Genomic DNA, 16,325 nt, shown 5'->3' on the forward strand with positions numbered 1-16,325 from the left:
TTAAACCAATACATGCAAAATTATAAAAAAATGAAAAAAAAAAAAAAAAAAATTATTTTTAAAAATTTAAAATTTTTTTTTTACATTATAAAAAGACAAAACATTTTTTTCAGATAAAACTAAAATTGTAAGATTTTCTTACAAATGGAGGCATAAAAGATGGGTTCAATAAAGGTAGATGGAAGGAAGAAATATTTTAAAAAGACCATCTGGAATTTCAACAAATTTTTGGGGTTGCGTTATGAAGAAAATAACATTAACGTACAATTTATTCCGCCCTATTCACCAGATTTGAAAATATAATAGAAAGCTTATGGTCAATCTTAAAAAGACGTTAATCCAACGTCATATTACCACCTCATGAACCTTTCAATGAATCATTTCATATGCTTTTCTTCCTTCATGAGCTATTTGAATACCCATACGTGGACCAAAGATTTTGCAAAAATCTATAACTCTTTTTAATTGCTCCTTTTGTCCATCCTTCCATAATCCACTATCACTATAGCTGATTCTTCCTTCTGGTGAGGTTGCTGTTGCTTTTAAAATAATTAAACCAGCTCCTCCTTTGCTATATATTAATAATTAGTAAAAATTAGTGATTAAAAATTATCGTTATCGTTTATCTTTTTTGGACCATCTGGAAGATTTTATAAAAAACGATAAAAATGGATAATCAAAAATAAAAAAACAATAATTCGACTTTTTTGTATTGGTTGAGGTTTTTATTAATTAAAAAAGAAAATAATATGATATTATATTTTTAGATTAATGGTAATGTACGAAATAAAGAGACCAACCTGCTAATATAAGCATCAACATAAGTGAAAAATAGCACCATAATATTAGATTTATCAATATGGTTTTGTGAAGGTTTTTGAAAAGGAAAATAAAAATATTATAATTAATAAAATTCAAAATTTAAAAAAAAAAAAATTTTAAAAAAAGCGCTCATTGCAACCATAATTAAAAAAAAAAGTTAAAAATTTTAAAGAAATTTAAAAAAAAATTAAATTTATAAAATTAAATAAATTTTTTTTTTTTTTTTTTTTTTTTTTTTTCATTCAGCTATCATACCAATTTGATTATCATATAATGAACTACCAAATTCTTACTTTATTCCTTTCTACAAAACATTATAAAATTAATTATAATAAAATAATATAAAGGGAAAAATGAATTCTTTAAAAGGAAGATGTGTTTAATTTATTTGAAAAATAAAAAATTTTGAAAAAAAAAAAAACCTCCCCTGTTTCAAATTATTACCAATTTTGATTGTAGCAAATCTACATTTTTTTTTGTAATACAAATTTTACTTATTTTGGAATTGATGTTTTAAATAAATTAGGAAATGGTTATAGATTAATTAATTAATTAATTTTAAATTAAATTTTTTTTTTTTTTTATTTTTATTAAAAAAACTAAAAAGTATTTAAAGAAAATAATTTCATAAAATTTATTTTTTTCATTATACACATTCAGGTAAATTCAAATTAAAAAAAAAAAAAAAAAAAAAAAAAAAAAAAAAAAAAAAAAAAATTTAATTTATAAAAAAAAAAAACACACTACACTTCACTTCACACTATTATCAATATGGTTAATTATGTATCCTGCGTGGTGGGATACATAATTAACCACAAAAAAAAAAAACACACACTACACTTCACTTCACACTATTATCAATATGGTGGTTAATTATGTATTCTGCGTGGTGGGATACATAATTAACCATTCGGCTCTAATATACTAACCTCCCCGTGGTAGAGCTGGAAACACTCTTTACAAAGAGTGGCCAATAGTATAAAAATATTATCAAAAAATATCAAGGATTTTTAGCATTAAAACTATTGAGGATTTTTAGCATTAAAGCTATCGAAGATTTTTTAGCATAAAGACATATAAAAGATTTTTTAGCTTTAAAGTATTGTGTAATATTAAAAATATATCAAATATTTTGGAAAATGCAGTGTGATATTAAAAAAAAATATCAAATATTAAGGAAAATCATTAGAATATAACAAGTACTATAGATCATACAAATATCAAAACTATTATTTAGCATAAAAAATATCAAATAATATGGATCATACAAATATCGAGTATTATTTAGCATTTAAAAAATATCAAATAATATGGATCATACAAAAATATCAAGTATTATTTACCATTTAAAATATATCAAGTAATATTTAGCATTTAAAATATCATATATTTATTTAGCATTTAAACATATCAAGTTTTATTAGAGGTTGAAAATTATCTTTATCCGGATTATAATTAAAAACTAAAAAAAATAAATAAATAAAATGTTAAAAAAAATTAAAAAAAATTAAAAGAAAGGCGGAAAAGAGAAAAATTGTGATGGGTGTGTTTGTGCTGTTATTTTACATCCATTTGCAAATTTTAAATCGATAAAAAGAATAATTTTTTTTAAAAAAATAGATAACTTTTAAAAAAATTTTAAATGGATAAAAAGAATAGTTTTTTTTAAAAAAAAGAGATAACTTTTAAAAAAAATTTTAAATGAATAAGCTAACGGGTAAAAACTGAGAATAAAGATAATTTTTAATCTCTAATATTAAAAAATACTTATTTTAGATTAATTGAATTACATTATAATAAATCTTTAATAAGAAAACCCATTAAAATAAAAAAATAAAAAAGTTTGGAAATATATATTTTTTATATGTACTAGTATATAGAATAAAAATTACAAAATAATAATAAAAATAGATGTGTTAATTGAAAATAAAAAATATTTTATTTTATGTAGTTTTACTTTAAATGAATGTTTCATTTAATATGATGCTTAAAGGTGAACATTAAGTTGATCAATGGCTAATAATGGGTCAAGGTTGACATTAGCAGTAACATCTAATAAGGCAACATTATTTGAACCAGTTGAGGTGGTGGTGTTTGATGCTGTTAATTGGACCTTTGAGGAATTGGATTTTAAGTTGATTGATTGTAATGATTCTGTAAAAAAATATTAAGCATTAGTTATTTATAATTTATATATTGTTTTTTAAAAAAAAATATAATATCTTACTGAATAACATTTTAAGATTTTTTTTTGTTTTTGATATAAATTTTTTTTTTTTTTTTTTAATTTATACTTTTTTTATTTTTTATATTTTTTTTTTAAAATAATAAATTTATTTCATTTATATAAATTTAGAAAAATTGTAAATTTTAAAGTTTAATATAATATTTGTATTTTGGTTTATTTTGTTTATAAAATAGGAAATGGGGAAATTGAGTATTGGGTTATATTAATTTCTATTTATTCTATTACCCAAAAATTGTAAAACCCCCAATACTTTTTTTATTTATTTTTTTGTAAAATGATGTATTAGTTTTTTTTTTTAAAATTTTTTCTAAAAAAAGTAAAGAAAATAAAAAAGAAAAATAAAAGATAAAAAAGGTAATGTTTGAAATAAATTTTTTTTTTAGTTTGATAAAAAATAAAAATATTTTTATTTTAAATTGTTTGATTTTATTACAATAAGTAGTTTTATAATAAATAGTTTGATTTTATTTTTAGATATGAGCATTAACTTTGGCATCAGCATATAATAAAGGAGTTGCATTAATTACTGCACAGATATCAGCATCTAATAAAGAGACTTTGTTACCACTAAATTGATTGGATTGAGCATTGCTTTCATATTTAGTATTTTGGTTGCTTTGAGCAGAGGAAAGGAAAGATAATGATTCTATATTAATTAATATAAAAAAAAATATTAGTTAAAATTCATTTTAGTTTTTAAAAAAATAAAAAATTTAAAACTTGCTGAATAACATTTTATTTTTTGCGCTTTTTTTAATTTGATTAATATTTTAAATTTTTAATTTTAATTTATAGTTTTTTTATAATTTTTAATTTAAATTTTAATTAATAGTTTTTTTATAATTTTAAATATAATCTTAAATTAAATTAATAGAATTATAAATTATAATAATTTTTTAATAAGAAAACCCAATAAAATAAAAAAATAAAAGAGTTTGGAAAATATATATATATTTTTTTTTTGTACTAGTATATAGAATAAAAATTACAAATTAATTTTTATTATTTATTTAATAATAAATATTTTTATGTTGTATACACAAAAGCTTAAAATATAAACTTTTGATTGGTATATAGTCAGTAATGACTATCAACTTTTACATCACATTTAAAGGTGGGCATCAACATCAGTATGGACATATAATAATCCTGGGATAAGTACAACAGCACATACATCAAGATCTAATAAGGCAACATTGTTTGATCCGGTGGAGGTAGTGTTAGCAGAGGTGGCTAATTGGGTTTTTGAGGTGGTAGATTTGAAGTTGATTGATTGTAATGATTCTATATATAGTTTAATGGGAAATATTAATATTAATGGGAAACATTTGTTAGTTTTAGAGTTTTAGAATTTTTTTTTAAAATACTACATACTGAATAACATTTTTATAAGTTTAATTTATTGATACAATTGTTTTTGTTGAATTAATGATTTTAAAAAAAAATTATTTGTTCTTTTTATAGTCTTTTTTTTTATTATTATTTTTAATTAAAACTTTATAAAAGCTTCATTTTAGTACCAAAATCTAAATCATTTTTATAATATTTATTATAATTAATTATAAACGTTTTTTATATATTCTATTTGTGGGGCGATTATCTCGACTTTATCTTTATATTGAAAATTGTTATTAATGTCATGATGATAGATTTCATTATTACAATTTATTTATCTTTTAAACACATTTAGAAATATTCAAATAAAAAAAGATAAAAATAAACATTCTTATTCTTGAATTATTGTAATTAAAAACTAATCTAACATAAACTCAATACTAATAAAACAAATCAACAAATCAATCAGTTAGACTTAAATGGTTATATTGAGAAAAAAATTTAAAATTATACTATAATATTATGTTTTATTTACCCCTATTTTTGAAATTTTAAAAATTATATTTTTTAATTAATATAATTTCTTTATAATAAAAAAGAATAATATCTAATAATAGTTTGTGTGTTGTTTAAAAATAGATTTTTTATAAAAATTTTTTTTTTTTTAATATTAGATTATCTATTAAACTTAATAGATATTATATTTTTTTTAATAGATATAAACAATATATTCTCCTCAAGGAAACTTAAATTAAAATATTTTTGATCAAAATGATAATCAGTTTTTTTTTTAATTAAAAAAAAAAAAAAAAAAAAAAAAAAAAAAAAAAAAAAAAAAAATTTTTTTTTTTAAAAAAAAATTTCTCAAAAAAAATTTTTTATTTTAAAAAAAAAAAAAAAAAAAAAATTAAATAAAATTTAAGTGTCACCTGCGTAATGATTGTCAATTTCACACCAAAAAAAAAAATTAAATTTAAAAAAAAATGCTTTTTTTTAATTTATTTTTTTATTTTTAATTTTAATTTTTGAATTTATTTCTCATAGATACCCACACAACAATAGATTATATATAATATAAGAAATGTCAATTAATTTAGTACATCCATCATCAAAAGGTTACCATGATGTCAAAACTACAAACTCCTATGTCAAGGGAAGACCACAAGTACCACAAGAATGTATCGAATTTGTAAAAAACAATAAGCTATTCAATTTAAATGATAACTCCAAAGTATTAGATTTGGCCAGCGGAACTGGTAAATTCACAGAGTTATTAGCAAAGTCAAACTTCAAAGATATTACTGCAGTCGAACCAAGCAAAGAATTCAGAGACTCATGTTCCGAAATTTTACAAAAACTCAAAGACACTGACAAACCAGATCTCAGTTTCCAAGTTTTAGATGGTATTTCCACATCAATTCCAGCTGCTGATGAATCTGTAGATGTCCTTTTTGTTTCTCAAGCTTTTCATTGGGTAAATTTATTTTAAAAAAAGAATATATTATACATTAATATATAAATTCTAATTTTTTATTATATTTTTATAGTTTAGGTAATTGGATAAATCAAGATTATAGATTAAAAAAAGTAAATAATAAATATTAATCATAAATATTTTATATACTTTCAGCAATACAGATTCACTAAAAGAATTTTCACGTATATTAAAACCAAATGGAACTTTGATTATGATTTGGTATGATATGGATTTAAGCAGTGATGTTGTTAATAAATATGCCGATGTTGTACATGAAAAATGGTATGATGGTCTTGCTCCCCAATTCAGATCATATAAATGGAAAAAAGCTTTGGAAGACTTCAAGCCAATCTTTGAACAAGCTGGTGGTAAAGGATTAATCGACCCAAATCTTCAAATGGAAAAATTCCACTTTAACCAAAAGGCCAACAAACAAGTTTGTATCGAGCGTGCTCTTAGTATAAGCTATATCTCCCATCTCAAACAAGAAACCAAAGATCAAATTATTAAAGAGGTCAGTGAAGTATTAGATAACCACCCAGATAGCTCCGATAATAAGACCTTTGACTTCCCATATAGAGTCGAACTTTACTATACTCAAAAGAAATAAACAATTGTGATAAAAAAAATAAAAATTAAAAAAGATATATATCTTTTTTTCTTTATTTGTTTAAAAAAAACTTATTTAAATTTTTTTATTTATTTTTTTTAAAAAAATTTAATCTCTTTAAAGGTGGACACTAGCATCTACTACTGGGTCTATAATGGTAAATGATAAAATTGTTAGATTTTGTAAATGGGTTAAATATCCAAATATTACATTAAATTTAAAACTTACTAATATCTATAGAAATATCAATTAATTGGATACCATTTCTTCCATAGGCTGATGATGAGTTGGTAGTAGTAGTTTGAGCGTTTTTAGAGCTTGATGATTGGACGATGTTTTGGATTGATTCTAGTAGTTTTATTGAAAATTTAGATTTAAGTAAATATTATTTATTTTTTCTGTATTAAATAAACAAATACGTACTGAATAACATTTTTACTTGGGTATTAATATAATTGTAATATTATAAATTAATATATGTTTTGATTTGATGAAAAAAAGAAAATATATTTCTTTTATAGTTTTTTTTTTATTTAACAAAATATATAAAAAAAAAATATATCATAAAAAAATTACAAGATATATTTTAAATTCATTACAAAAGAATCTATATATGGATAATTAAAAATTTCTTATTCCAACACTACCTAGTATATGGCCAAACCAACAAAATCTTACCCAAATATAGATATCACAACCAATAAGATATATTTAAATTAATTTATTGGATATATTACTTTTGTAATGGTATAATTTATATTTTATTTGCTTCCACATTAGATTCTTTTGGTATTAAAAATCTAAAGACTTTATTTTTTAAATGTCCGTAATATCAACATAACAATAAACATTTTATCTTTTCTAAATAACAAAAATTAAAAAAAAAATTAAAAAACACCCACAAAAAATAATATCTATGTAGACCCCATTCTCGTTAAAATATATGTGAAATCTAACAAAAAAAAATGCAAATACAAAAATATTTTATATATAGATTTTAATCACAGTGTTTATTGTTTGATAATAAAACAATAGGTTTTAATTTTCTCCAAATAAGGTGATAACAATATTTTTAATTCAAAGATTTATTTTTTCACTACCTTCTATTTATAAACAAATAAAACAAAACTAAACAACGTTTACAATATTAAATTATTAATATAAAAAATAATTATTATAATTATTTTATGTTCTATATAAAGAAAAAAAAAAGTAATTTTTTTAAATTTTTTGATTTATTGATTTATTTATTGATTAATTTAATTTAAATAACCGATATGTCAAAAGACACAAAACCAATTAAACCTATATTGATCACCATTAATAAAAATATTATAACTATTGAATATAATTATTTATCTTTTAAAAAATGATTTCTTATTTTTTTTTTAATTATCTTCACCCCCACACTCGCACAACATACACTAAAAGATAAAAATGTTTTAAAAAATAAAAGATAAAAAACAATATATTAATATATATTATTTATTTTTAGTTTGAATAAACTTTTGATTTTATAATGCATACATTAAATTATTTTATTTTTTTAATTTTTAAAAATAAAAAAAAAAAAATTTTTAGATTTAGTCTTGACTGCAGAAATATAATACTACTACAAAACTGATTCTTTGGGTAGATGAAGATTCAAAGTTTAAGGTTTCTTTTTTTGAAGATACTGTTACATTTTTATTATCAGATTTGATATTGTTAATTGATTGTAAATTTTCTGTAAAATTGAAAAAAATGAAAAAATTAATATTAAAATTAATAATTTATTATTTTTTATAAAACTATATCCATAATTTAATAAATAATTGAAAAAAAAAAAAAAAGAGGACATACTGAAAATCATTTTAAATCTAATTCTTTTAAAAAATAATATTACACAATTTGAAATTTAGCTTTATAAATAATTATTTAATATTAATGAAAAAATTTAATTAAACAATTAAAATAAAAAATAATAATTTATAAATGAATTGTTTTTTTTCTATTTATATTTTTTTTTTTATTCGTCCAATTGTTTTACAATTTTTTTTTAAACAATATAATATAAATTTATATAAATTATAATATAATTTATTTTATTATGGTTACAAAAGATTTATCTAGATGTGATAAAATACACAAAAGGAATTATTAGAAAATTAAATTATCGGTTTTTTTTTTTAGTATGTACACATATTAATAAATTTGTACACATGGGGTTAGTGTATTAATTATATCTACTATAAAAGGTATTTTTTATTAGTTTATTAAAAAACTTAAAATAAGGTTATATTTAAAATAACTTTAGTTTTTTTTCTTTAATTATTATTTAAGTAACTGTTAAAATAATTATTTTTTCCTGTTTATTTTTTTTATTGCTCTAAGTATCTATATTTTGATTTGTTTAAAATCTTTTTTAATGGTAGCAAAAATTAGGAGTTGTAAAAGTGGTTGTATAAAATCTACATTTACACTACCATTAAATGTAAACAACTTTTTTTTTCAATGTAAATTTAACCCATTATAATAAAAGTTGATTATATTATGTAAATTTAAAATGTAGATTAAATTTTTTAAATCATTTGGTTTTTGTTGATGTTATAATTTTTTTTTCCCTTTAAAAATTTAAAAAATCCTATTGTGTAAATTAAATTTAATCCCAACTATAACCATTATTATTAAATTTATTTTTTACATATATTAAACTATTTAGTTTATATTTCTATTTTTTTTTTTAACTTTTTATTTTATTTTATTTTGTTTTATTTTATTTTGTTTGTAATATTTAAAATGATGGAATACCAGTGATGGCTCTACCTAAAATTAAAGCGTGAATATCATGAGTACCTTCATAAGTATTAACAGTTTCTAAATTAGCGGCATGACGAATAACGTGATATTCATCAGCAATACCATTACCACCTAACATATCTCTTGATTGACGAGCAATATCTAATGATTTACCACATGAATTACGTTTGATTAATGAAATTCTTTCTGGGGTGGCTTTACCTGCATCTATTAAACGACCAACTTGATAACAAGCTTGTAAACCTAATGAAATTTCAGTGGCCATATCAGCGAGTTTCTTTTGATATAATTGGTTAGCGGCTAATGGTCTACCAAATTGTTTACGATCGAGACCATATTGACGAGCAGTTGTATAACAAAATTCGGCAGCACCTAAACTACCCCAACCAATACCATAACGAGCTTTATTTAAACATGAGAATGGACCTCTTAAACCTTTAATATCTGGGAACATATGAGAAGCTGGAACTTCAACATCCTCCATAACAATCATACCAGTGATTGAAGCACGGAGTGATAATTTGCCTTCAATTTTTGGAGCAGATAAACCCTTCATACCTTTTTCTAAAACGAAACCACGAATATCGTTATTATCATCTTTAGCCCAAATGACGAATACATCAGCAATTGGTGAATTGGTAATCCAAGTTTTAGTACCGTTTAAAACGTAATTACCAGCGGTATTCTTTTTAGCACGAGTTTGCATACCAGCTGGATCTGAACCTGCATTTGGTTCGGTTAAACCAAAACAACCAACTAAATCACCGCTAGCTAAACCATCGAGATATTTTTGTTTTTGAGCTTCGGTACCAAATGTGTAAATTGGATGCATAACTAATGATGATTGAACACTCATAGCTGAACGATAACCACTATCTACTTTTTCGACTGCATTAGCCATTAAACCATATGCAACGTGTGAAACACCACCATATGCTGGAATAGTGGCACCTAACATACCCATTTTACCATATTCTCTCATAATTTCTCTATCGAATTTTTCATCTCTATAGGCCATTTGAATACGTGGCATTAAATTATCTTGACAAAATTTATCGACTTGATCTCTAATCATTTTTTCTTCGTCTGTTAAATTCATTTCTAAATTTAATGGATCATTCCATTGAAACTTGTCACCTGCAACAATTGTACCATAGTTTCTATTAATAACATTCTTTAAATTACCTATATATTTATGAAAAATTTTAAAACTATTAATAAAAAAATTTCATTTTATAAATTATCTTTTTTTTTTTTTTTTTAATTTATTTTTTTCATATTATTTTTTTTATTTTTTTTATTTTTTTTTTGATCATCATTCCACTTTATATTACTATAATTATTTATTTTGTGGCTTTGTTCTTTTAATGACATACCTTTAGTAATAAAGTTTTTAGTAAAATTTTTTAACATCATATTTTATTTGTTTAGTTATGATAACTTTAACGATAATAATGAAATTTAAAAAAAAAAAAAAAACAATAATTTTTTAAAAAAATAAAATAAAAATAAAAAAATAAAAAAAAAATTAAAAAAAAATATAGATTTTTTTTTTTTTTTTTTTTTTTTTTTTTTTTTATTTCTTCTAAATAATAATGATAAATTATTAAATTAAAAGGATAGTTGCACATTTAATTATATACTAATAATAATAGTTTAATATTTTTCTGAAAATTAATATCTATTTAACACACCACCCACTTTTAAATCAAATCAAAAAAAATTAAAAAAATTAAAATAAAATAAATAAAAGATAAAGATAAATTTGGTTTTTTTAAAAAATATTAAAATTATATATTTTGATATATGTATATATAATTTTAAATAATATATATTATTTATTACATTTTATTTTTATTAAAAAAAAACAATATCATTAAATTTTTAATATTAAATTTCCCCAAGTTGTTGGCCCAACATTGCCATTTAATTAGAAAAAAAAAAGTGAAAAAAAAAAAAAAAAAAGTTTGATCTCGTGAAATATTAATTATTCAAAGCTAACTCGAAGGATATATATAATGAAATTAGCAAAGAATAGAATTAATATTCATAGATTTGCTTTTTTTCATTCCAGCTGATGGCTCGGTATCAAAACCTTCACTTTGTTTTTTGTTATTTTTTTCTTGTTCTTGATCTTCTTGTTGAATTTCTTCAATTTGAATATTATTATTACCATCACCTTTATTATTTACTTTTTCATCAAAGTCTGGAATACTATTGGCCAAAGCAGTTAATGATTCAGTTGATTTTAATCTTTTGAGAGTATGAAGTTGTTTTGAAATATCTTCTTTATCTTCAAGATCGACTTCTTTACTATTAATTTTATTTAATAATAACTTTGGTGAAGTTGATGGTGATGGTAATGGTGATGATGATGATGAAGTTGAATTATAATTATTTTTATTATTGTTATTATTTGAACTATCTGAAAAAACAGCAGCTACGGCTAAATCATTTATTGTTTCAGTTGATTTTCTTTTCTTTGAATTTACGAGGCTATTTAATCCTTGTGAAGCTGCGTTGATATTGTTTAATGAATGGATGTTGGTTGATCTTGGTGAATTAGCATTTGAGTTTGAAGTTGAATTTGAGGACTGTACAGTTATAGTTGATGATGATACTGGCGATAAATCTTCATCATCTGAAACGACACCTGATTCGTATTGGTCGACATCATAATCTTCATCGACGAGACTATTAAAGTCATCATATGATTGACTATGAGATGGTGAAGAGTTTGGTGAACCTCTACTACTTCCGGTATCGAGATTTCTATTGGCCATTGGTGAATCTTTGAAAACTGGTGTATTGGTTTGTGGGTAAAATAAATCAATTTTTAATAAACCTCTTTCTTTGAGATAACCAATGGCAGAGAACATAATTGTGATATGGGAAAGATTTGGAATTGGATCTTTGGACCACCTTAAGAATGTAACCAAGAAGGAGCTTCTTTCAAAGTTTGTAAAATGAACAAAGAGACCACAAGTTTTCCAAATGAGCTCTTTGCAGAATGGTGAAAGTTTTTGAAGGTAAGGAGACCAGCTTTGTAAGAGTGATAATTGTTGGAAAACTGATGGAAGCTCGGTGGACCATACGGTGGCATTCTTTTGACTATAAGATAAAGGTGGTTGTGGTGGTGATGAGTTTTGAAGTTGATTTATTAATAATTGAGATTGTTGTTGTTGTTGTTGAAGTAATTGTTGTAATTGAATTTGTTGTTGTTGTTGTTGGAAATTAAAGAGTGGTTGTTGGTGACGAAGTTGTTGGATTTGTAATTGTTGTTGTAATTGAAATTGTTGTTGTTGTTTTAAAATCTCAATGTTTTGGTATGGATTTATGTTTGAAAGTGATGGTGATTTTGGTAATCTATTTTGTTGTTGTTGTTGTTGTAATTGTTGTATTTGGTGTAATTGATTTATATTAAATTGTTGTTGTTGTTTATGGAGTGGATTTTGTGTATGGAATGATTGTTGTGATGATTGTTGTTGTAAAACACCAAAAGTAGACTCCAAGTTTGGTAAATGAGATTTTGGAATTCTAAAACTGGTAATAGGGGCACTAATACCTGGAATCGAGAAAGCACTTGGTACTGGTGGAAAATCTAAAAATATATTTGGGTATTGATATTGAGCTTGGGTGAATGCAGTAAAGTAGGTTTCTATATCCATCAAGTCTACTGATTTCTCGTCTAACCAAGAGCTAATAACTGGAGAGAATAAAAGGTCGCATGGTCTTTGTGGTTGGGCTAATAATTGAAAGATATTACCCCAAATAATTCTACGGGCAGCTGCTTGATATCTATCCACAATACCGGCATATTGTTTTAAAATATTTAATAAATTGGCATAAAATGTTACAGATTCATATCTTTTGAAGGTTGGACTATAAAAAGTGGTCTCTATATTAGCTTCTTGATTTAATTGTTGTGCTGGAGCAATACCATGATGTGGTTCCATCATTTTACCAATCATTATTAATACTGATATGAAAAGAGTGAAAGCTAAGGAAAAAAAATGTGGAAGAGCTAACTATAAAAAAATACTATTTAATTTTTTTTAACCTTTTGTTTTGTTGCTAAATTGCAAGTTTTTTTTTTTTTTAAAAACTAATTTAAAAAAAAAATTCAAATAAATAAATAATTAAAAAAAAAAAAAAAAAAAAAAAAAAAGTGTAAAAAACTATTAATGATTTTAATTAGTATTAATTTAAATTTTGAATATAAATAAATAAAAAAAAACCAACAATTTGATTGAAATGTTTTATTATTTTTTTACAAAAGGAAAATACAATAAAACTATTAATATAAATTGATGATGTGTGTATATGCAAAAGATTATTTAAAAGATTTAAGATATTAAAAAAAATTTTAAAGACAATAATTATAGCGGGTGTGTTTATTTTTATTATTTTTTTTTGTAGTGGTGTGATAATTTAAACAATTAAAAAAGTAATTTAAAAAATGTTTTATAAAAAAAAAAATAAAAAATAAGAATAAAAAAATGACAAAATAAAAAAAAAAATAAAAAAAATAAAAAAAGATGGGAGGTGGTAAAAATGATTTTTTGGGGGAATTTTGAAAATTAAAAGAAATTTGGAAAATATGGATTGAAATGAAAATAAATTAATGGGATGATTGCCAAATTTGGCAATACTTGATGTAAAGTTTGTTCACACGCAATGTGTAGTGGAAAAAATAAATAAATAGAAGAGATTGAGATGTGATTGTAAAATACGAGATTGAAAAGAAACATAAAAATAATAAAACACCCCCAACTAAATTAAATTTACTTTTAATCTTTTAAATAAAAGAGAAAAAAGATGTTTTTTTTTGGATAGGAAAAAGAAAAATAAAATAAAATAAACATTATAATATAAATCAGTCACATACCTTTTTTTTCTTTTTCTTTTTTTTTTTGAGCTATATAGATGATATTATTAATTAAATTAAATATATATAAAGTATATATATTTATTTAGTATTATGTTTTTTTTTTTTATTATTATTGAGAATCTATAAAAAATATAATTGGAATGAATTACTATTTAAAAAAAAAAAAAAAAACGAAATTTTTTTGATATTATCTTTAATTGATGTTGTATATTTTAAATTAATTAAATTGATTATTGGTTATTATTATTATTATTATTATTATTATTAAATATTTGAATTGTTAAATAATTTATAATAAAGAGAAGTTATATTTTATGTGATAAATAATTAAATAAATAAATAAATAAATAAATTAGGGTATATATAAATGTTTCGATATAGTGATCTGTGTATAATATTATTATATTGTTATAGTTATTATTAATAAATATTTTATTTCTATAAAAAATTCCTGTGTAGATATGATTACTGAGCTTTGCTATTTTTTTTCAAAAAAAAAATATTTAAAAAATTTTGAAAATAAAAATTTTAAAATATTTTAAAAAATAAAAAATAAAAAAAAAATGTTAGAAAAAATCTTTTTTTTAAAATAATTTTAAAAAAAATAAAATTTAAAAAAAATATCTTGGGATAAAATCAAGTAGTAGCGTCGAAGAATTCTGAGCAAAAATTATAAAATAAAATAAAATTTTTAAAAAAACTGGTAAAAAAAAAAAGAAAAAAAAAGTAGTGATATAATTTTAAAAATAATATCAACTGATTTTAAATTTAATTGGGTAATAAATATTGATGTTAGGTGTGTGTGTGTGTGTGTGTTTATTTGTTTATCTGTGCTGTGTGTGTTATTCATACATGTGTGTGGTTTTTTTTGAAATTGATTTCTAATTTTTTATTTTTTATTTTTTTTGATTTAACAATTTTTTGTTTTTAAAATATTAAAATTATTTTATTTTATTATAAAATTGTTGATTGAAATTTTTGTTCCAATAGGAATATAAATTAAATTATTGAATTATTAAAATATTAATTTTTAAAATAAATTGAAAAAAAATAAATAAAAAAAAAAAATGTAGAAAAAGTGTAAAAAAAAAAAAAAAATATCACAGTATAAAGATATTTAAATATAATATTTACAACAAATATCTGTTAAATTGAATCTCTCTATGGTTTTGATATATAGGAAAAAATAAATAATTGATTTAAAAAAAAATGAAAAATGAAAAATGGTTAAAAATTTAAAAAATATAATAAATGATATTTTTGAATATTTGTTATTGATTATTTTATATTTTATTATAAAAAAAAAACTACACAAAATGTATAATCAAAAACTCTGTGTGAAGAAAAAAATAAAAAAATTTTCAAATCACACCCAATCGTTTGAATTAACAATAATAGAAAGGGGGCTGGGATTCAAAATAGTGTGGGCACAAAAAAAAAAAAAAAAAAGAAAAAGTTGGTGAAATGTTGGTTGGAAAATTTTTTTTTTTTACAAAACCAAGACAGAGCATTCTTTGCAGTTTTGTTTGTAAAAACTATAATATTATTTTGTATTATTATAAATGCGGTGTGTGTCGGTAATATTAAAGGAAAAAATAAGGTGAAATGATTTTCACCCAAAAAATTATAATTACTATTGAAATTATTATTATTATTATTATTATAATTATAATTATAATTATTATTATTATTATTATTATTTATTGAAAATATTACAATTACTATTAAACTACTATTTATATTTTTTTTTTTTTTTTTAAAATTATTATTACATACAGTATATTATTAGATCTTTGATATATTAAAAAAAAAAATATGAATATATTCAAAAAAAAAAAAATTATGTTATATTATATTATATTGTGTAAAACGAAATTTTTAAATTACCACTGAAAAAAAAAAAAAAAAAACACTTTTTATTTTATTTACTTTATATATTGGAAGATAGGAAAAAAAAAATAAAAATTAATTTTGGAGGGAAAAAACCCACAGATATTTGGAGGATTTTTTTTTTATAAATAATAAAATTAATAAATTTTTAAAAAAAATAAATTTTTTGATAAATACTTTTTCCGACCTTAAGGTGCGGCCACAGCGGGATGAAAAAAATAAATGGGGTATAAACCACACAAAAACTTTTTTT

The 16,325-nt window shown here is 21.1% G+C and overlaps 3 protein-coding genes across 3 annotated transcripts in view; 1 reads left to right on the top strand and 2 right to left on the bottom strand.

The window, feature by feature from the left end:
• Positions 1–5,486: 5,486 nt before the first annotated feature.
• On the top strand, positions 5,487–6,492 carry DICPUDRAFT_87399 (uncharacterized protein; the record flags this gene model as incomplete). Its single annotated transcript, XM_003286939.1, has 3 exons — positions 5,487–5,879; positions 5,953–5,957; positions 6,036–6,492. The coding sequence occupies 3 exons, from the start codon at positions 5,487–5,489 to the stop codon at positions 6,490–6,492; spliced, it is 855 nt and encodes a 284-aa protein (XP_003286987.1).
• A 2,724-nt stretch (positions 6,493–9,216) lies between these two features.
• DICPUDRAFT_97570 (uncharacterized protein) lies at positions 9,217–10,707 on the bottom strand (the record flags this gene model as incomplete). Its single annotated transcript, XM_003286951.1, has 2 exons — positions 9,217–10,476; positions 10,668–10,707. The coding sequence occupies 2 exons, from the start codon at positions 10,705–10,707 to the stop codon at positions 9,266–9,268; spliced, it is 1,251 nt and encodes a 416-aa protein (XP_003286999.1). The 3' UTR covers positions 9,217–9,265.
• A 608-nt stretch (positions 10,708–11,315) lies between these two features.
• DICPUDRAFT_151045 (uncharacterized protein) overlaps positions 11,316–16,325 on the bottom strand; it is a gene marked incomplete at both ends in the record, with an annotated part of 10,232 nt that continues 5,222 nt past the window's right edge. The window contains 2 exons of the mRNA XM_003286952.1: positions 11,316–13,291; positions 15,817–15,914. Coding sequence (XP_003287000.1) covers positions 11,316–13,291; positions 15,817–15,914 — 2,074 coding nt within the window. The remainder of the gene's footprint in view (positions 13,292–15,816; positions 15,915–16,325) is intronic.

This window comes from Dictyostelium purpureum (assembly GCF_000190715.1).
Source record: "Dictyostelium purpureum unplaced genomic scaffold DICPUscaffold_85, whole genome shotgun sequence".
Taxonomy (NCBI): domain Eukaryota; phylum Evosea; class Eumycetozoa; order Dictyosteliales; family Dictyosteliaceae; genus Dictyostelium; species Dictyostelium purpureum.